The sequence below is a fragment of the Camelus bactrianus genome, chromosome 32 (assembly GCF_048773025.1).
Source record: "Camelus bactrianus isolate YW-2024 breed Bactrian camel chromosome 32, ASM4877302v1, whole genome shotgun sequence".
Lineage (NCBI taxonomy): Eukaryota > Metazoa > Chordata > Mammalia > Artiodactyla > Camelidae > Camelus > Camelus bactrianus.
Window position 1 is genome coordinate 18,930,352 of NC_133570.1, and position 18,255 is coordinate 18,948,606.

Here is an 18,255-nt window from a genome sequence, read left to right on the forward strand (position 1 = left end):
AGGATATATTATTTTTGAATCCTGAATTCTGTTCTATAGATCTGATGCAGGAAAAACAGATGTAGGGCATGAGGAGGCCCATGTCCCAGGTCTCGGTTGAGCTTCTGGAACAAGCCCTGCCAACTTGTGGGCCCTTGGCTTCACACAGGAAAGAATTCAAGAGCAAGCCACAGTTGAATAAAGGTAGATTTCTTTAGAGAGATACATACTGCATAGAGTGTAGGCTGTTTCAAAAGGCAAGGGAAAGGCAAGGAAAGAGGTGTGGGATTTGGGTGCTCAGGTTAAAGTAAAAGTAGGTACACACTCCATAGACAGAGTGCAAGCAATCTCCGAAGAGGAGGGAGCAAAAAAGGGCAGCCAGGTGTGGTGTTGCCAGTTTTTATGGGCTCAGTAGCTTCACATGCCTACAGGTGGAACCATTCCAACTACCCTGGGGAAGGGGCTGGGATTCCCAGGAATTGGGCCACTGCCCACTCTTTGGCCTTTTGCCCTTAGCCTTGGGACTGTCATGGCGCCTGTGGGCATGTTATTTATCACACTAATATGTTACAATGAGCATATAATAAAGCTCAAGGTCTACTTTAAGTCAAACCTCCCGCCATCTTAATCCTCAAGGCCAATTGGGAGTTGAATCTTCCACCATTTTGGTGTCAATTGCTTTCCTTCCTTGAATGGCTGTGCCCTGCCCCCTTCCCTCCTGTCTCAGATCTATATGTCTAACCTTATGTCATTACTATACTGTTTTGAAGTTGGAAAGTGTGTTGAGAAGCCAGAGCCAGTGTATTGAATCAAGAATATGCAGATTATGACCTGCTGAATAAGAGGGCACAAGCCATCCGCAAGGGTCCCTGTTTAGTTCCCTCAGCATCTGAGCTCCCACTTTGGGGAAATGAAACCCACAGGGTCAATTTGATTGAAGACACAGTTTCAGTATACCCACACAAAGGAAGTAAAGTCACAAGAATTTTTTTACTTATAGATCCCAGAAAGGGGTTGTGGTTTACAACGAACTAGGGGAGGGGCAGTCCTCTGTCCCAGGTCAGGGGTGAGCAGGAGATAGAAAGTAGGGTAGCAGGCATCTATTACTTAGAAGGTAACTGGGGCAGAGGTCACTAACATATTTATAGGCTTAACTCTTAAGTGGTCACTTTAAAAGGTGAAAAGCAAAGTGGGAACTGAACAGTGGACATCCTAAACTCAAGTCCTTATCTAAATGTTCAGACTTTGGGTGTGAGCAGGGACAGCAATTAGGAACTCTGTGTGTCTTCCTCATCACAGGAAAGAGGCTGAGTTCACAAACATGATTCTTCTTTTTTAAGATTGTTTGGCTTTCTGGGTCCCTTGCTATTCTGATGTCAATGTAATACTGCAGTATAATTCTGACACTAACCACTGATAGTTAGGATCAGATTCCACAAGTTTAAGGACACAGGATTAGGTCCAACAAGGTTGCCCTAATTTTAGATGACAGCCTCAAGTGGGGTCCCCAGGCCATCTATAAGTATAACAGATTAGCTACAAATCCAGGCAGGTCCTATCACCCTTCTCAAAAATTCACTAGAATGATTCACAGAACTCAATAAATGCCCTCACCTGGTGTCACCTCATTCATTAGCATAAACTCAGGAGTGATCCAAGGAGATCAAGAACAACAAAGACACATCTATTACTCCAGAAATTCCAAGGATTTAGACAAAGGCCAGTCAAATTCTCTACTATACAACACTTGCATTTCTGTATGAACTTTATAATCAGTTTGTCAATATCTGCCCCCCAAAAAGTCAGAATTTTCGTAATGATTGCATTGAATCTTTGGTTCAATGTGGGGAGTATTCAATATTAAAACAACAATATTAAGTCTTCTGCTTCATGAGAATGGGCAATCTTTTCATTTATTTACATCATCATTCATTTCTTTCACCTGTGTTTTGTAATTTCAGTATAAGTCATGTGCTTGTTTTATTAGAGTTATTCCTAAGTATTTTATTCTTTCTGATGCTATTGTAAACGGAATTACTTTCTTAATGTCATTTTCAGATTATTTATTGCTAGTGTATAGAAAGACAATTGGTTTTTTAATTTTTTAATTTAAATATTTTACTATTTTTAAAATATTAAGCTGTAAACTACAACCTTGCTGAACACAGTATTAGTTCCAATAGTTTTATAGTAGACTTCTTGAACCTTCCTATAGTTAAAATCATGCTATCTGATTTTACTTCTTCCTTTTCAATCTGGATGTCTAATTGCTCTGGCTAGACCCTCCAGTACAATGTTGAATAGAAATGGTGAGACTAGACATCTTTGTCTTATTTTCAATCTTCAGGGCAAACATTCAGCTTTCCACAATTTAGTGTGCTATCAGTTGTAGGTTTTGTTTTTTTTTTCCTAACCCTAACCCTCAGTATTTCCTATTTACCTATTACGTCCCTTTTTATCATCATATGCACACGTGTTTTTTTCCATAGCTGTAGCCATAATACACCAAAACTTTGATGATCTGAGAACAAATGCTACTTTTGAGAAGGGGCTCACTTATTTGCAATGTCATTGGCAACACCTGAAGGTATAGCTTTCTTTCCAACCTTGACAAGCATGGTGGTTGTCCCTTTTAAAGCAGGAGCATTAATTCCTTAGGGACTGTGATGTTTAATTTTATGTGGCAGCTTGACTAGGCTAAGGGATACCCGGATAGCTGGTAAAACATTATTTCTTGGTGTGCCTCTGAAGACGTTTCTGGAAGAGATTAGAATTTGAACTGGGGAACTGAGTAATGCAGATGGCTCTCCGATGTGAACGGGCATCACCCAATCCACTGAGGGCTCTAATAGAATGAAAAGAAGGAAGGGCAGATTGGCTTTTTTTTTTTTTCTGCTGGAGCTGAGACATCTACCTTCTGCCCTTGGACATCAGTGCTCCTAGTTCTCAAGCTTTCTGACTCAGGACTTACACCATCAGACCACCTGACTCACAGGTCTTCAGATTCTGGCTGAATTACATCATTGGCTTTCTGGTTCTTTAGCTGCAGACAGCAGATTGTGGGACTTCCAGGCTTCCATAAGCAAGTGATTCCCATCTCCTTTTATATATTTCTCTGTGTATCCTGTTCATTCTGTTTCTCTGGAGAATCCTGACTAATACTGGGATCTTTCCTTGAAAATGTATTTTGGGGGTACTCAGCAGGAAAAAAAGTTTCTATTTGCTTGTGGAAAGCAGTGATGATATTCCTGTCTTTGATATCAGTCAAATCTTTCCAGAACCATCATTACTAACTGTGAGACCTTGAGCTTGGTCCTTCACCTCTCTGAATCTTAGCTTCTTATTCTGCAAAGTGGTAATATTAACACTGTTGTACAGAGCTGAGGTGGAGCTGACACGAAGTGGTGCAACTCAGAACCATGCCTAGTACATAGTAAGTGCTCAATAAATGCTTGCTCCTGGTCTTGTCTGCTTCTTTTGGCCTCTTGTTTTTAACCTCATGTCTTAGTCTATTCGGCTGGTATAACAAATATCATAGACTGGGTGGTGTATAAACAACAGAAAGTTATGCTCACAGTTGTGGATGCTGGGAAATCTGAGATCAAGGCACCAGTAGATTCAGTGTCTCGGGGTGGGAAGGGGTAAATTGAGAGTTCAGAATTTGTAGATACTAACTACTATGTATAAAATAGATAAACAATAGCACAAGGAACTATATTCAATACTCTGTAATGGCCTATAATGAAAAAGAATATGAAAAGGAATATATATATATATACACATATATATATGTATATATATATATATATATATACATACATAAAAAGGAATATATATAAATAAATCACTATACTGTACACCAGAAATTAACACATTATAAATCAGCTATACTTCAGTTTAAAAAACCCACAAAAAAATGATGCTTAGGTTTTTGGTCAGAAAGAGAAAAGCATCTTCTGACAGCTGAAACTGACCTGGTATTATTAGGTGGACCCTGTCGTTTCCTATTAAACAATTTCACATAATATCAACATTAAACAAGGACTGAGGTGTGACCTTGATGGATCAAGATAAAAACAAGGCCACTTTGTAATCATGTCTGAACACAGACAAAAATGTAAACATTGTGGAAGGAGGGTAGAGCTCAGTGGCAGAGAGCATGCCTAGCACGCAGGAGGTCCCGGGTTCAATTCCCAGTACTTCCACTAAAATAAATAAGTAAATAAACCTAATTACCTACCCTCATAAATAAATTAATAAATAAATAAGAACAAAAATTCATATGGAAATATAAAGGACCCAAAATTATCAAAAAAGATTTGAAAAATAATAAAGTGAACAGGCTAACACTATCTGATTTCAAGAATTATTATGAAGCTACAATAATCAGAACAGTGTGATATTAGCATAAATAGACATATAGATCAGAGAACAGAATAGAGTCCAAAAATAGAACTACACATATTTGGACAACTGTTTTGTAAAATGTTAGGAAGGCAATGCAGTGGAGAAAGGACAGTCTTTTTATTAAGTGGTGCTGGAACAACTAGACAAACACATAAAAGAAAAAAAAATGTAAACATTGTCCAAGCCTTAAAAATGACCAAACATCTCCCATCCCGGCTCTTCCAATTACAGGCTTAGCATCCCCTCCCTCCTTCCTTCCTTCCATCCACCTTCTAGAAGAGATTGACTAAGATACCCACAGAATTATCCCTGCTTCCTGACGGCATTAACTCCAGAGCAAAGCCCTGCTTTATTGAACCTTACCCCAAATCGCCTATGGATACACCCAAATCCTGTAGGAAACCTTTTCTAACACCCTCTCACTGAGACACTCCCTCACTGCAGTAAGCTGATAAACCCATCTTTGTTCTATCGTAAGTGCGTTCCTGACGGTCATTGGCTGAAGGGCATTGATTTTGGCATTAGCCATTCATACTAGGTGATGGTGCCCTTTCCTGAGATGGGTGGACATGATCGGTGGTTGGAATGACCAACTGTGCTAGCCCCTCTGGCCAGCCTTTGCCTGTGGATGCCCCAGAGGCTGGAAGGCTTGCCAGTGTTTCTCACAAGAGGTTTGCCCTGATCCTCCACGCTGTCCCCTCTAAGGCATCACCAACTTCATTTAGGTTCAAACATAGGAGGAATAAGCGGCCGATTTTTAATGTGTACTAGGTGCCAAGCAGTGTTCTAAGGGCTCTGGATATTTTCATTCATTTACTTCTCCCATCAACCTTATGAACACAGGTACTACTATTTTCGGGTTTTACTCCTGAGAAAACTGAGGTACAGAAGTTACATAACTTGCAGAGTGAGGATTCGAACCGACGCCTAAATTTAAGTCGGCCAGGGCCAGCCTCGAGATCTGGAGACGACGCTGAAGCGGCCATCTTACTTAGTCTGCAAAAACTGCAACTCCCGGCATCCCTCGCGGCAGCAGGCCTCCACACACAACAAATCCCGGCGTGCCCTGGGGCGGCCCGGGGTGGAGGGTTCTAGAAGGCGTGACGTGGGGTCGGAAGCGGGCTCAGAGGCGGGCGCCTCTCGGCAGTCGCTGTGGCTGCAGCTGCCGGGCCTGGCGAAGCGGGCGGCCGGGGACGCGGGCGCAGCCTCCTCGTCTCTCCGGCCATGGCGGCGCTCGGCCGGCCCTTCAGCGGTCTTCCCCTGAGCGGCGGCTCGGACTTCCTGCAGCCGCCGGCGGCCTTCCCCGGCCGGGCCTTCCCGCCGGGGGCGGACGGCGCCGAGCTGGCCCCGCGGTCGGGACCCCGCGCCGCCCCGAGCAGCCCCGGCGGGAGCGCGGCGCGCGGACGGTGAGGAGCCCGGCGGCTGGCTGGCCGGCCGGCCGGCCGGCCGGGCGGGTGGGTGGGTGGGCGCGGGCTCGTTAACTCTCCCCGTGACCCTCTGCGGGGGCTTCTCAGCCCCAGGCTGCAGATGAGGAGACTGAGCCCCACAGGCGGTTACCTCAGTCGCCCGAGGTCGCACCGCGCGGGAGTCCGGTTCAGACCTCGGCCCGCCTGCGCCCGGCAAGGGAGGAAACCGCCCGGAGCTCACCCAGGTCGCGCGGGGATGGGAACCCGGGCCGACCGAAGTCTAGATCTGCTCTCGGCGCGGGGCCGCTTCGCTCCCCTCCACACCGCGGCGCGACCGCTGCCGCTGGTAACTTTTAGCGCCTTTCGACACCGAGTTTCCTCGTCCGCAACTTGAGACAGAAATGGGTGCTCCTAGTGAGATCATAATACTAAGTGCTTAGCACGGTGCCCGCCCCGAATGCGTTTTCCCTGCTCTGGTCCCCCCCAAATTTATCGTCTACGGTCTTGACCAAATGAGTTTAGATTTCAACCTCTAGTTGAGTCATCCAGCATTTACCTGACTGACCCTAGGAACCGTGTATCCATCCCACTCGGCAAGGAAGAGGGCAGCTGGTAGGGGTGGGGTGCGCAAGATTATCAGAGCCAGAGAAAGTAGATACTGAACGCACAAACTCAATTTCTCAACTGACTGACTTTTTAATTTGTTTCAACAGTGTTTCAGTTCACTGTAGAAAGAAACACAAGCGAGAGGAGGAGGATGATGAGTAAGTTTCAGGTTTCATTTATTCGCTTAATAGTCACTTATTTAATCTATTTTATATCCGTAATTACTTGTTTTAAGTGAAAAGGTGAAACGTTAGGTGTCTCTGAAAGGAGGCCCAAGGAACTGATAACATGGGTTGCCTTTTAGAGAAGGGAGCTGGGCAGGTCAGAGAGAAACTTTTTACTCAAAATGGATTGTAATGTTTGAATTTTGAGCCATGTGAATATTATTACATGCACAAAGTAAAAGAATTCACAGAAGTCTGTTGAACAAGTCTTAACACTCCTTGCTCCCAGTTCTCCCCAGAGGTTACCTTTGTTAACTGTTTCCTGTTTCCCCTAAAGAAGATAATGTGAAAATTTACAAGTTTATAATTGTATATACATCTGTATATAATTGTATATACAAATTATATATACTACATTTGTAAGGTACTGTTCACACTGCAACATATCGATCTTTTCATGTTACTCTTAAGTTCCTTGAATTTATTTGCAAGTAGGTAAATGGATTCCTGGATGGGGAACTGCTGGATCTTAAAGTGTGTGCATTTTGAATTTTGAACAAGAGTTGTTGCCAATTTATCTCCTTTTAGTGGTGGGAATGCCTGTTTCTCCATCTTCTCACTAGAACTGTATTTTCAAACTTTTTGAGCAGCACTTAACTGAGATAAAAAATTGGATCTCATAGACAGACAGTCTAGTTAAAAAATGAGTAAAAGACTTCCCCAAAGAGGATATCCAAATGACCAACCAAGTGTAAAGATGTTTAACCGCTTCAATCTTTAAAGAAAGGTGCATGTATTAAAGGCACAGTGACATACTACTCTACCACCAGCTATTGGAGCAGTTGTGTAGCACGGGGGTCAAACATTATGAATGAGAATGTAAATTGCTGCAGTATTTTAGGAAACAGTTTTGCATTAAATCATGAGTTGAAGGCACACATACCCATTTGCCCAACAGTTCTCTTGTGTATGTACCTGCGCTCATCAGAAGACAGGTACAAGAAAGTTCATAGCATCCTTGTTTCGTTACAGTTCAAAACTGGAATGTCCCTCAACAGTAAAATGGATAAACTTTGCTGAGCTGTGTTAAGGGAGAAAAAGAAAAAAAAAAAAAAAAAGAACCACACCTATCAACATAGATGTGTCATAAGCATAGTGTGAGCAAAAGATACATCACAAGAATGTGTATGTATATAGTATAATGCCCCAAATAAAAGATTCAAAACCAGGCAAAACTAAAAACCGTTTAAGGTTGCATGTCTACATGTGATAATTTTTTTTTTAATGGAGTGGTTACCTTAAAAGACTTTACCTATAGGGAAGAGGAGATGAGAGTACCATTCTGGGATCCTGCCAGCAGTCTATATCTTGAATATTATTTTCATGGATTTTTGTTTTGTAATTCATTGAAGTATAAGTTTGTATGTTAATGAGTGTAGGGATTTTATAATTAAAGAATTTAGATCACTGTTTTAATTTGTATTTTGTAAATTGTAGGCAATGTTGAAAATCTTTTAAGCCATTTGTGTTTCATTTTCTGTGAATCATCCATGTTTCTGCAAATTTTTTATTGGCTTGGTCTTTTTCTTGTTAATCTATGAGGAATTTTATTAAATCAGTTTATTATATGGATTGTGTTTTCCTCAAATTTGTTGTTTGTCTTTCAACTTTATGTATGTTTTGTTTTGTCAGCAGAAGCTTTGAATTTTCTCACCTGGCAGATATATAGACTAATGAGACAGTAGGTTTGAAAGTTGCCTTAGTATAAAAAAACCACTGGACCAGTTCTTTATTGCCTTGGGATTGCTGTGGATACTTTTATCTTTTGGGGTCCCCTATAAGAGATTATTGAATAAAGGATTCCAATGTCATAAATAAAAAGTTTGGCGTGTAAAAACAATTGGCTTTAAAAGTTAACTGCCTTTAATTTATAGATGGGGAGATTAAGGCCCAGGGATGATAAGGGACTGGGCAGTTGGATGCTGAATGCCCAGAAGTGTGCTGCCCATCTGCCACTTTCATAGCTCTTATCAGAACTTTAAAGTCCTTTATATTACATTTTCTTTGGGACTTAATCATCATTAATCTCTAATTATTTGCATACAACCTAGAGGCATGAAATAATTTAGCTCAAATTATGTTGAATGTCAGAGATCAGAACCCAGCTCTGATACTCAGTTGAGTTGTTAGATGTGCTGGGAAATTACCTGTTCCTTCTAGATTTACTCTGCTTTTTCTTAGATCTCTTATGTGTATAACTTTTTCTTCTGCTTTCCAAAACATAACATACTTTAAAACTAGCCAAATACTACAGAAATATTTGATGTATGGATAGACGTTTTTAATACTTTCTTATGAATTGAAATTAATTATAAACTAGACATACTATTTAACAGTTGATTCTAGTAAAAACTTTAGGTTCAAGACAGTATCATTACTTGTCAGATTTTATATTGCCAGAGACTTTAATGTTGCTTTTCATAGTCTTAACATGAAATTGAAATTTCTCCTTGTAAAATACATTCTGCTTCCTTTGACTCTTCTTTTGAATCAGAAGCTGTGGTAGCCATCAGTGAATTTTTTGGTGCAGTTTGTGTTCTGGTCTTGAGATTGCACTTGCTGATGCTCAGGCAATAAAGTACTTTTGGTCTAAATGCTTAAATGAAACAGGGCTGCTCCATCAGGTTATTTGTTTAACTTGCTTAAGGACAGCTTTCAGCTAAACACTGGGCATGTAGTGCAAATACTAGTTCATGGTAAGAGCTTGAACAGTTGAACTTCCATAGCAAGTCAGGCAGTTTTAGTGAAAAAGGCATAGAGATGTAGGATTCAGGATCTACCTCTGGAGTCTGGTGCCCAGAATACAGCTCACCTTACATTACACTCTGGAGGGGACATTTTAGTTTTCTAGGTCCTAGTTTCCACATCTGCAAAACAAATAAATTGGATTTGATGAACTCAATGAAATACAACCGTTTCTAGGAAGTGAAAATACTTTATGTTGCAATGTGGGAGAAAAGTGTGCCCCATTTTTAGTCAGGGACTCGGAGCAAATGACATTTTTGAGAGAATCAAGAAATTAGCAATATCATCTACACCTGTAGTACATGCTACACCCCCCCCCATGAGGCATATGTATATTTTTCCCCTAAGGGGATATAGGTTACCTGTATGACTAGTGTGGTGGAGCAACAGCAATCTGAAAAATATGGCTGGCACTGAATTGCTGCTTTGTAATTTTTGGTTTCTTTACTTCCCATTTGACCTCTCCAGAGCCAGATAGGTGGGAATGGCATTAAGTTCCCACACTGAACACTTCTAATCAGAAAAAGACAAAATCTTGTAAGTGCAACCTAATTTGACAAATACAGCAAGGGAAACATCTCAGGGAGGCTCTGAGAATGACAGAAAAGAAAGCGTGTGATTTTCCATCTTGTAATCACACACTGTCAAAAGTCAGAGTTTTTTCATAGAAGAATTTGATTAGAGAGAGAGGTGATACACATTTCATTTATATTAGTCAGGATTTTCATTGATTTTTTTTTTTTTTTTTCAGTTGTCCAGTAAGAAAGAAAAGGCTAACTGAAGCAGGGCTCTGTGCTGGTCCTAATGACTGGATTCTTTGTGCACATCAGGATATAGAGGGTCATGGAGTAAATCCATGCACTAGTGGCCTTTCTGCACCTGGCATGTTAGATGTTATTTGTGAAGAGATGGATCAGACAACAGGAGAACCACAGTGTGAAGTTGCCCGAAGGAGGCTTCAGGAAATTGAGGACAGGTAAATGGACAGCACATACATATATATAGCACGTGTGTGTGTGTAGCTCTACTCTTCTAAATTTAGTCTGATTCATCATTTGGTGAGTCCTTGATTCTCAGTCTATCAGACTATAAAAATCAAGAAGCTCAAAGTATATACCTTAAATGTTAAAAGCGCTCTTCTCATAAAACTGGGCTAAATATTTTCACTTACTGTCTCTGAATACTAATTTTTGGTTTATAAGAGTTTTCGGGGACACATTCTTCAAATTTGATTGCATCTAATGTAAAACTTTAAGTGCGATGTTGAACAGCTCTTTTGTATCTACTTTCACTCAAGTATAGTCTCATATTTTACTTGATCTTTTGCTGTAGCACCTGTTGCTCTTTTTTTTTAATTTTGTGCAATTAATAGAATACATAATAGCCTAACTAATTTTTCTTTCTCTGCTTCTGCCTGTATTTAGAATAATTGACGAAGATGAAGAAGTTGAAGCTGACAGAAATGTTAACCATCTCCCCAGCCTTGTCCTTTCTGATACCATGAAAACAGGTTTGAAGAGGGAATTTGATGAAGTCTTTACAAAGAAAATGATTGAGTCCATGTAAGTTTTGCCTTCTGGTTTCTATTCAGTTAGGATGTTGGAGGGAAAACCCAGTGTCTCTAGGCACTGCCCATCCTGTTCTCACCATCCTCCAGGTGTAAGCACAGCAGGTTGTGTTTTTAGCCCAGGTTGGAAACAGACCTTTCCTTAGGTGATTGCCTTTGAGCAAAATGCTGTGCAAGGAGTTGGGAATATGCAGGAGTGGCTGCCTTGCCTACTTACCACTGGGTTGTTTTGAGTTCCTGAAATGCACTAATAGTCTTATTTGGGAATGGGAGGATTGACAAGAGAACCCATTCTCTTAGATTCCTGTGGTAGGATGTAGGAACCACATTTCAAGACTTCCTGTTTACCTGGCTCTCTGGTTATCTGGGACCACCATTGAGACCTAGGAAACAAACGAAGTCTCCCAGCAGTCAGAAGTGTTATCACAAAGGTCCCAATCCAAAGCTCGTATTCTTGTCTCAGTGGGTAGCCCCTCAGCCCTTTAGCTCTAAGAGCCATTTTGCCCTTTAGACCCAGTTAGATGAGCTCATCTGTTATCTCATTTCCTCAGTCATCAAAGTAGAAACACAGAGACACAAGTGAGAGCAGAACAAACTCATAATAGTGACAGTACAGTGTGAGGACAAGAGAGGAAACTGGAAAGCAAACATAAGAACCTAAAAAGCAAAGCAGCCTTGGGCCCATTAACATAAGAACTAATGAGAGCCATGTAATTCTCGTAGTCCTTGAGTTTAGGTAATCTCAAGTGGTCATTACCTGCTCTGTAAAAATACAGTTGTCAGTATCCATGGTTGATTGGTTCCAGGACGTCCTATAGATACTAAAATCCACCAATATTCAAGTCCCTTTTATAAAATGGTCCAGATCAGAACCCGCATAGATGGAGAGTCAGCTGTAGTAGGCAAGTTATAAAGTGCCATTTAGGTGTTGCCCGGAAAAGACTTCAGGTAGACTTGGTACTCAGTGAGGGTAAGTGTCAGATACCTGAAAAATTCTCTTAGGATTCCAGTCCCACTGGTGCCAGGTAGATGAGGTATTATTGCATTTAGACACAATGGGTTCAGCTGCTGCTGGATGTGAGCTCACAAGGGTTTTGCATTAGTCTCCTAGCTTGAGCTTATAATTAACTACCCAGCCCTGAGGGTGGGTAAATAGTTTAGCCAAGAGTAAGCAGGTCACATTGCCCTCCAGCCTAAAACGTAGCACTTTCTGCTCTTGGTAGTTTTCCAGAAGCTAGCCTTTGAAGGGTGTTCTTCATTGTTTGAATTTTATTTTGCTTTACTTGCCCTTGGGTCCTAGGGCAAGTAAAGCAAAATAAAACCATCACTAGATAAGGAGGGCTGAGGGGTTAGGTACAAACAGTGGCTTAACTCAAGAAGCTCTATAACTATAGCTATACTAAGCAAAAGGCATACTGAGATATTTTTAGTGTGTTTGGTCAGTGTTTCATTGTCATTTATAATAGTTTAGTACAGGATAGTAGTCCACATCTGCTAATATTAACCACAATTTAAGAAAAAATTATAATAAGTTAAATCAAAGGCCTTTGTTTTTCATGTGGAATGTTTATATTCTAATCACAGCATCAGTATAACCAGTTGATTTGGTTAAAAATGCATGCAGAGTGGGAGGGTATAGCTCAGTGGTAGGTGCTTATTAGCATGCACAAGGTCCAGGGTTCAATCTCTGGTACCTCCATTAAATAGAAAAAATAAACCCAATTACCTCTCCCCAAAATTTAAAAAAAAAATGCAGAACTCTATAAAGTTTTATGTATTGAGTAGCCTTTCTAAAGATCATTTTGGATTAATCTCCTATTTTGATGCCATCAATTCTTTATTAGGTAGCAGTTTTTCAATGTATATCTTTTATTTTCATGTTATAAAATTATTGACAAAAATCTGTATTTTACATCTTAGGAGCCGTCCTTCCATGGAGCTTGTGCTCTGGAAACCTCTCCCTGAACTCCTTTCTGATAAGCCAAAGCCGTCATCTAATGCTAAGAACTACACAGGAGAGAGCCAAACTAAGCATGCAGCTGCTGGCACTGCCTTCCCTCAAAGAACTGAACTGTTCTTGGAACCTCGGCAAACAGGGTTGCCTGTTTACAATAGTTTGGAGACAGCTACTTGCACAGAAGAAGAGATGGAACTCTAGAAACCAGTTTCTACACTAAAGTTGTCAAATTTTAGAAGGCTCATGTGTCCAGTCATGAGCCTGCTTGTATAGTTTAGGGACTTGAAAGTTTTGAAACGGGTGTAATATCTCCACCTGTGATTTGGGGTGGGACTCTCATTTTGGGTAGCCATTTTTTGAATTCAAATTTTTTCTAAGGAAACTTGTCTCAAGGGAAAAGCAGTTTGCTAGGGAGTTTCGTAAAGGAATGTGAGATTACATCCTGCAAAGTCAGGTGTAGAAGCTGTGTGTGTAAGCGTGACTTAATCATCTGTCACATCTAAGCCATTCATACACTTGGAGAATATTCAGACACTTGAGTTGAAAAAGATGCATGAGGACAGAAGGATGCTTCTACTACAAGTGTGCCCTGACAGTTGAATCACGGCTTCATCTGTAGATGTGAGCTCTGTTTACAGCGGTGACTGTATGACTAGGGGGAAGGAGGTAGACGGCAGTAGCTTAAGCCTATTGCTAGGAAATTTGACAGAGGCTCTGAAACTTGTGTGTTTGTTGCCAATTCAGTGTAGTTGTATTGATTGAATAGCCAGTAGCATTGTGGCTCACCTCTGCCTCTGAAAATGCAGTGAAAATACAAAGAAAAGATTTTTCCTTTGAGGCTTTTTTGCCTAGTGCTACTGTTGCACTGTGGTTCCCTTGCATAATGGATGAGCCCAGCTATTCAGCAATGTTTACAGCTTAATTGACTGAATGATACAGTTTAAAAGATTGTGAGGTAACTATGTGCAAATTGGCTCTGGGAGAAGCATTTCTTAGGTAGTTCTGAGGAAGTGGCTGTATCAATTAAGCCCAGCATGTAACTTCTGTAGTTAAAAAAGGTTGTGCCTATATAAGCACATTGAGTTTTTTAATGTTGATTTAGAAAACAGTGAATAATTAACTGAGAACATATGGGGAAGTGACATTGAGATTAATTGAAACGGCCATTTTGCCTGGTGCTTCAACTGTTGTGTAGTAAACCTAAAAGTTAGTAGAGAACAGCTTCCTGCTGACAGGAAATCTTCATCTTGAGGACCTTAACCCAGGCTCAGGGTGTCCTCTGGGGGTAACCAGGAGTGAAGTTTTTTATTTCTCAGGAAGAGCTCTTCTGCGTGGCAAGGACCCAGTAGTACAAAGTAAAATGACAGTTCCTTTAGTGCCGCAGAATATCCACTATAACTTATTAAATGAGTATAATACTGGCCCTTTTCATCACACAACAGGAGACCACCCCAGTTCTTGTTTTGTTTTCTGGGTTTCTTTTGTCTTTGTAGAATAAGATATCTTGTGTAGAGAAAATGGTTTATGCCAATTAGAGGTGACTTTTTAGGAGGCAGCTCCCAGGCAATTTTGAAACCCATGCCGAGATCCCTCGCCTTGTTACAGATGGCATAGAAGTCACAAGTCTATTAATTGGACTGTTTCTTCTCCTGTCTGTTGTTTCTATTTTCTCTATTTCTGTCTGGATAGTCAGGAAAAGATTTAATGTTTAATATTTAAACAATATTTAATGTCTACACAGTAAAATTATTCAAACTTCAAACCAGTATTGAAACCAGTTGGAAACCAGCTAATAGTTTTCTTAATCTCAGATTTAGAGATGAATGTAAACTGTATTCTGTTGAAATGTGCAAGTGTTTGATTCATGCCATTCAAAAAACTCCTGCCTTTAGGTCATTGTTTAATGGGACCAACTTGAAAAGTTTGTAGCCTTAAAGAAATCTCCATGCTAAAAAGTTTGTTCTGGTACAACTCGAAAACATGAAGTGAATAATTTGGAGTTAGTCCCAGTGTTCAGGTTAAGGGGAAGTGACAGCTTTCAAAAGAAGTACCCAAACACACTGTCTTCTGTGGGGATTGTTGGGCAGGCCTCGGATCAAGGTCTGCAGAGTGAACAGGAGGAAAGAAGAGCTTGGAAATGAGGCTCTGCTACCACTGGTAGATAGAGGTGAGAGCTAAGATTCCGTTAGTGAAAATCCAAACAACTTGTTTCAGGAGTCATACTATCTGATGTGATCATTATTTCTGCAGGAAAAATGAGTGTTCAGTGCTCCTTTTTAAACTTTATCTTGCTTACTTTTGTATAGAAATTGTCTTCTTCATCCTTGTGGTGCTTGTTCATCTGAGCCATCTCCACAGTCCCCATGCTTTGTTTTTCTTTTGCAGTGTAAGGTTTTTGCTTTTGCCTTAAGGTTTTCCTAGGGAATTAACAGGTCTTTTCATTTTGTATAGCTTTTGCAGCATGGATCAAACATTGGCTTACTATGCTAATGTGTGAAGAGAAAAAATTACCTAAAGCAGGTGAGCTTTAATGAACAAATGTATATTTTCTCTGAGTTTGAGTAGGGTGTGTGGTGGTGTTTTTTTTTGTTTGTTTGTTTTTTTAATTTGAAAAAAGTTCAGCTCTCAAAAATATTAAGTAAAAATTGCTACTCATTCTTGAAAAGGTGCAAATTAAAATTTTAAAAAAAGGGTGGAAGCTAGAACCATGAAAAGAATGTTTACCAACAGGTTGAACCTTTTAATTATTTTGGATCTGGAACTTAGTTTTTTTGTTTTTTAGTAGTAATAAGAATGGTGCAGTACTAGGAAAGTTTGGAAGATGCTGTCAGTTTTACTTTAAAATGAGAATCTGGTGTCTCTGTATTTTATTGTTTTCAATAAAACTTCTTAAGTGTTTTGGACTTTTTGAGATAATTGTATTCCTGCACTTCAGTAAATGAAATCAGCTGTCACTTTGCTTCTAAATCGTATTTTTTTTCTTTTTGTTTTTTTTTTCTAAGTCGTACAGAAGCAGCACTTATTATCATTGAGGGACTTAAATTTGTTCTGAAGAGATGATTATGTTGGGTTAAAGGTTATAAGTGAATTAGCTATTTCCAAAATAGGCAGACCATGTTTTGGCCATTTTAAAACCTATAGAATGCTTTCTATGCTACTTAGCAACTGACTGCTGTTAGCAGTCAGCAACATTGATTGGCAGTGTTGATTGATTACTAGCATTTAGAGGGGGTGGCATTGGTGACTGAGTCTTCAAAAATGTTCGGGGGTGGCATTGGTGACTGAGTCTTCAAAAATGTTCAGAAAAGGAGTTGGAAATGGTATACAGAGTTCGCAGTTCTGTTGTTTTTACAGATTTAGGATCTTTAAATATTAGAGTAGGAAAACCCTTGCTGTTCAATTACATACATGGTCATTCCTTTCTTAGTAATTGACAGGTCACTGGGTGGCAGTATTGCCTGCATATTTACAACAATTATTTGATAAATGTGGATCCCTGATTTGTGGGCAAGCAGTTTGAGTTGCAGTTACAGAAAACTCAGAATATTTTGTTTTTCACCAAAATTTGGAAATGATGGCTAAATGTTACCTGATTTATTTTTACAGATTTTGAAACTAAGTCTGAATAGGTAGTGACAGTTTAGTATACTAATCCAATTCATCAAGTCCAGTGTTCTTCCTACTTGACCAGTGGTTTTATGGGCTTTTTACAGCAATACCTAAAATGTTTAATTTTATTGAAATAATTACAATAAAATATGGTTCAGGCAATGTAATTGTAAACTCCTTGAGGGAATGTAGATTTGTATGTATCAGCTGGCCCAAATACTCTACCAGTGGCATCTTAGAGATGAGTTGCATGCAGTTAGAATACAATGTTAGACTGTAGCTCCAGCTGGATGAGGATGTTGTGTTTTAGCAACTGGTTAGCAAGTAAACAAACCAGTCTTCCTGTCCCTTTATAAATTTTAGAACTCATAGGGTAAAGATTTAAATCTTGGATTAGAATTTAAATGATGCCATAAAATGTTCTGGGGTAGGCAGTATTACCTCCTGCCTACAGTCTGTCCCTACTTGGCTGCACTTGCATTCCTAGTAGAAACACAGGGAAGCACACACTGGCGTTACAAGGTCGAGGGAAATGGTGTGCAGGTGTCTGTCACCTGATTTCTTTTAAGCTCAGTTATGGACAACCCTCTGCACTTAATTGAAATCTTGCTTTGGTTTTGCAGGGAAAGATCTTGATTTTTATTTTTAACCATTTAATTTAGTGTTTCAATATGAAGATATCCTTGAACATCAGGTGTTTTCTAAAATCTGAGCACAGTACTTAGTAATTTTCACCCATCTGTGCAGGAAATGAAAACTAGTAAACTACACAGGTTTTCAGTTCTAGATAATCAGGGATCACGTTTTTAATCATGGGAACAACTGGAGGCTGTCCTTAAATCTGTGTGGTTGTCCTTACGTAAATGAAACTCGGCTTAAGTGAGTTTGCATTGCCAAGCACTACACTGGACTCTGGCTTCAGCCACCAGGGACCTTAGCCTGTCTTGCCTTACAAGTGTACCTGTGGAGACAACACCAATCACACCAAAGGCATTACCTTGTACTTGGCCGAAACCACAGCCTGCTTTGCCTTGCCACTGGGGATTCTTTGAATTCCATCTCATTTTGGTCTTCTTCTCATTCACTCTGACCTCCTGGCATAGAATGCTGGCATGGGTAAAATAATTTCTATAAATTAGAGAATTCCTTTATTAGCTTGTAAGTGGATTCCCAAGGAAAAGATGCACCATGGATGATGAGGTTACCAAGTCTGTAGTTTGGGGGTAGTATTGTCTCTAGGATGTTTTCTTACAGGTTCATTATTTTGTGAAACACGTTCTAGAGTGTATATAATTCTGTATGAGAAACACTCATAGAAAAACAAACAACATGGTTACCAAAGTGAAAAGGGGGTGGTGAGGGAGGGATAAATTAGGAGTTTGGGATTAGCAGATACAAATATACATATTTATACTACATATGAAGTAAATTAGGTCCTATTGTATAGCACAGGGAACTATATTCAGTATCCTATAATAAACCATAATGGAAAAGGATAGGAAAAAATGTGTATATATACACCTGTGAATCACTTTGCTATATACCAGAAGCTAACACAACAGTGTAAATCAACTATGCATCAATTTTAAAAAATAATTCTGTGAAAAATTAAAACCCAAAGTGGATTAGGAGGTAACTGGTTGCCTTTTGAGTGCTTGGGGTGATGCATTCAAAAACTTTCATATGCTAAGTGCTTATAATGCATCATCTCTTTGAATCCTCTAGCAACCTTTGGAGAGCCTATTATGCCCCTTT

General features: G+C 40.0%; 1 protein-coding gene across 1 annotated transcript; it reads left to right on the forward strand.

Annotated features, from left to right (window-relative positions):
- Positions 1–5,469: 5,469 nt before the first annotated feature.
- Positions 5,470–15,845, forward strand: CCDC117 (coiled-coil domain containing 117). Its single transcript, XM_074356631.1, has 5 exons — positions 5,470–5,792; positions 6,506–6,556; positions 10,119–10,343; positions 10,792–10,929; positions 12,855–15,845. Exons 1-5 carry the CDS (start codon positions 5,611–5,613, stop codon positions 13,090–13,092), a joined length of 834 nt encoding a protein of 277 aa, XP_074212732.1. The 5' UTR covers positions 5,470–5,610; the 3' UTR covers positions 13,093–15,845.
- The last annotated feature ends 2,410 nt before the right edge of the window (positions 15,846–18,255 follow it).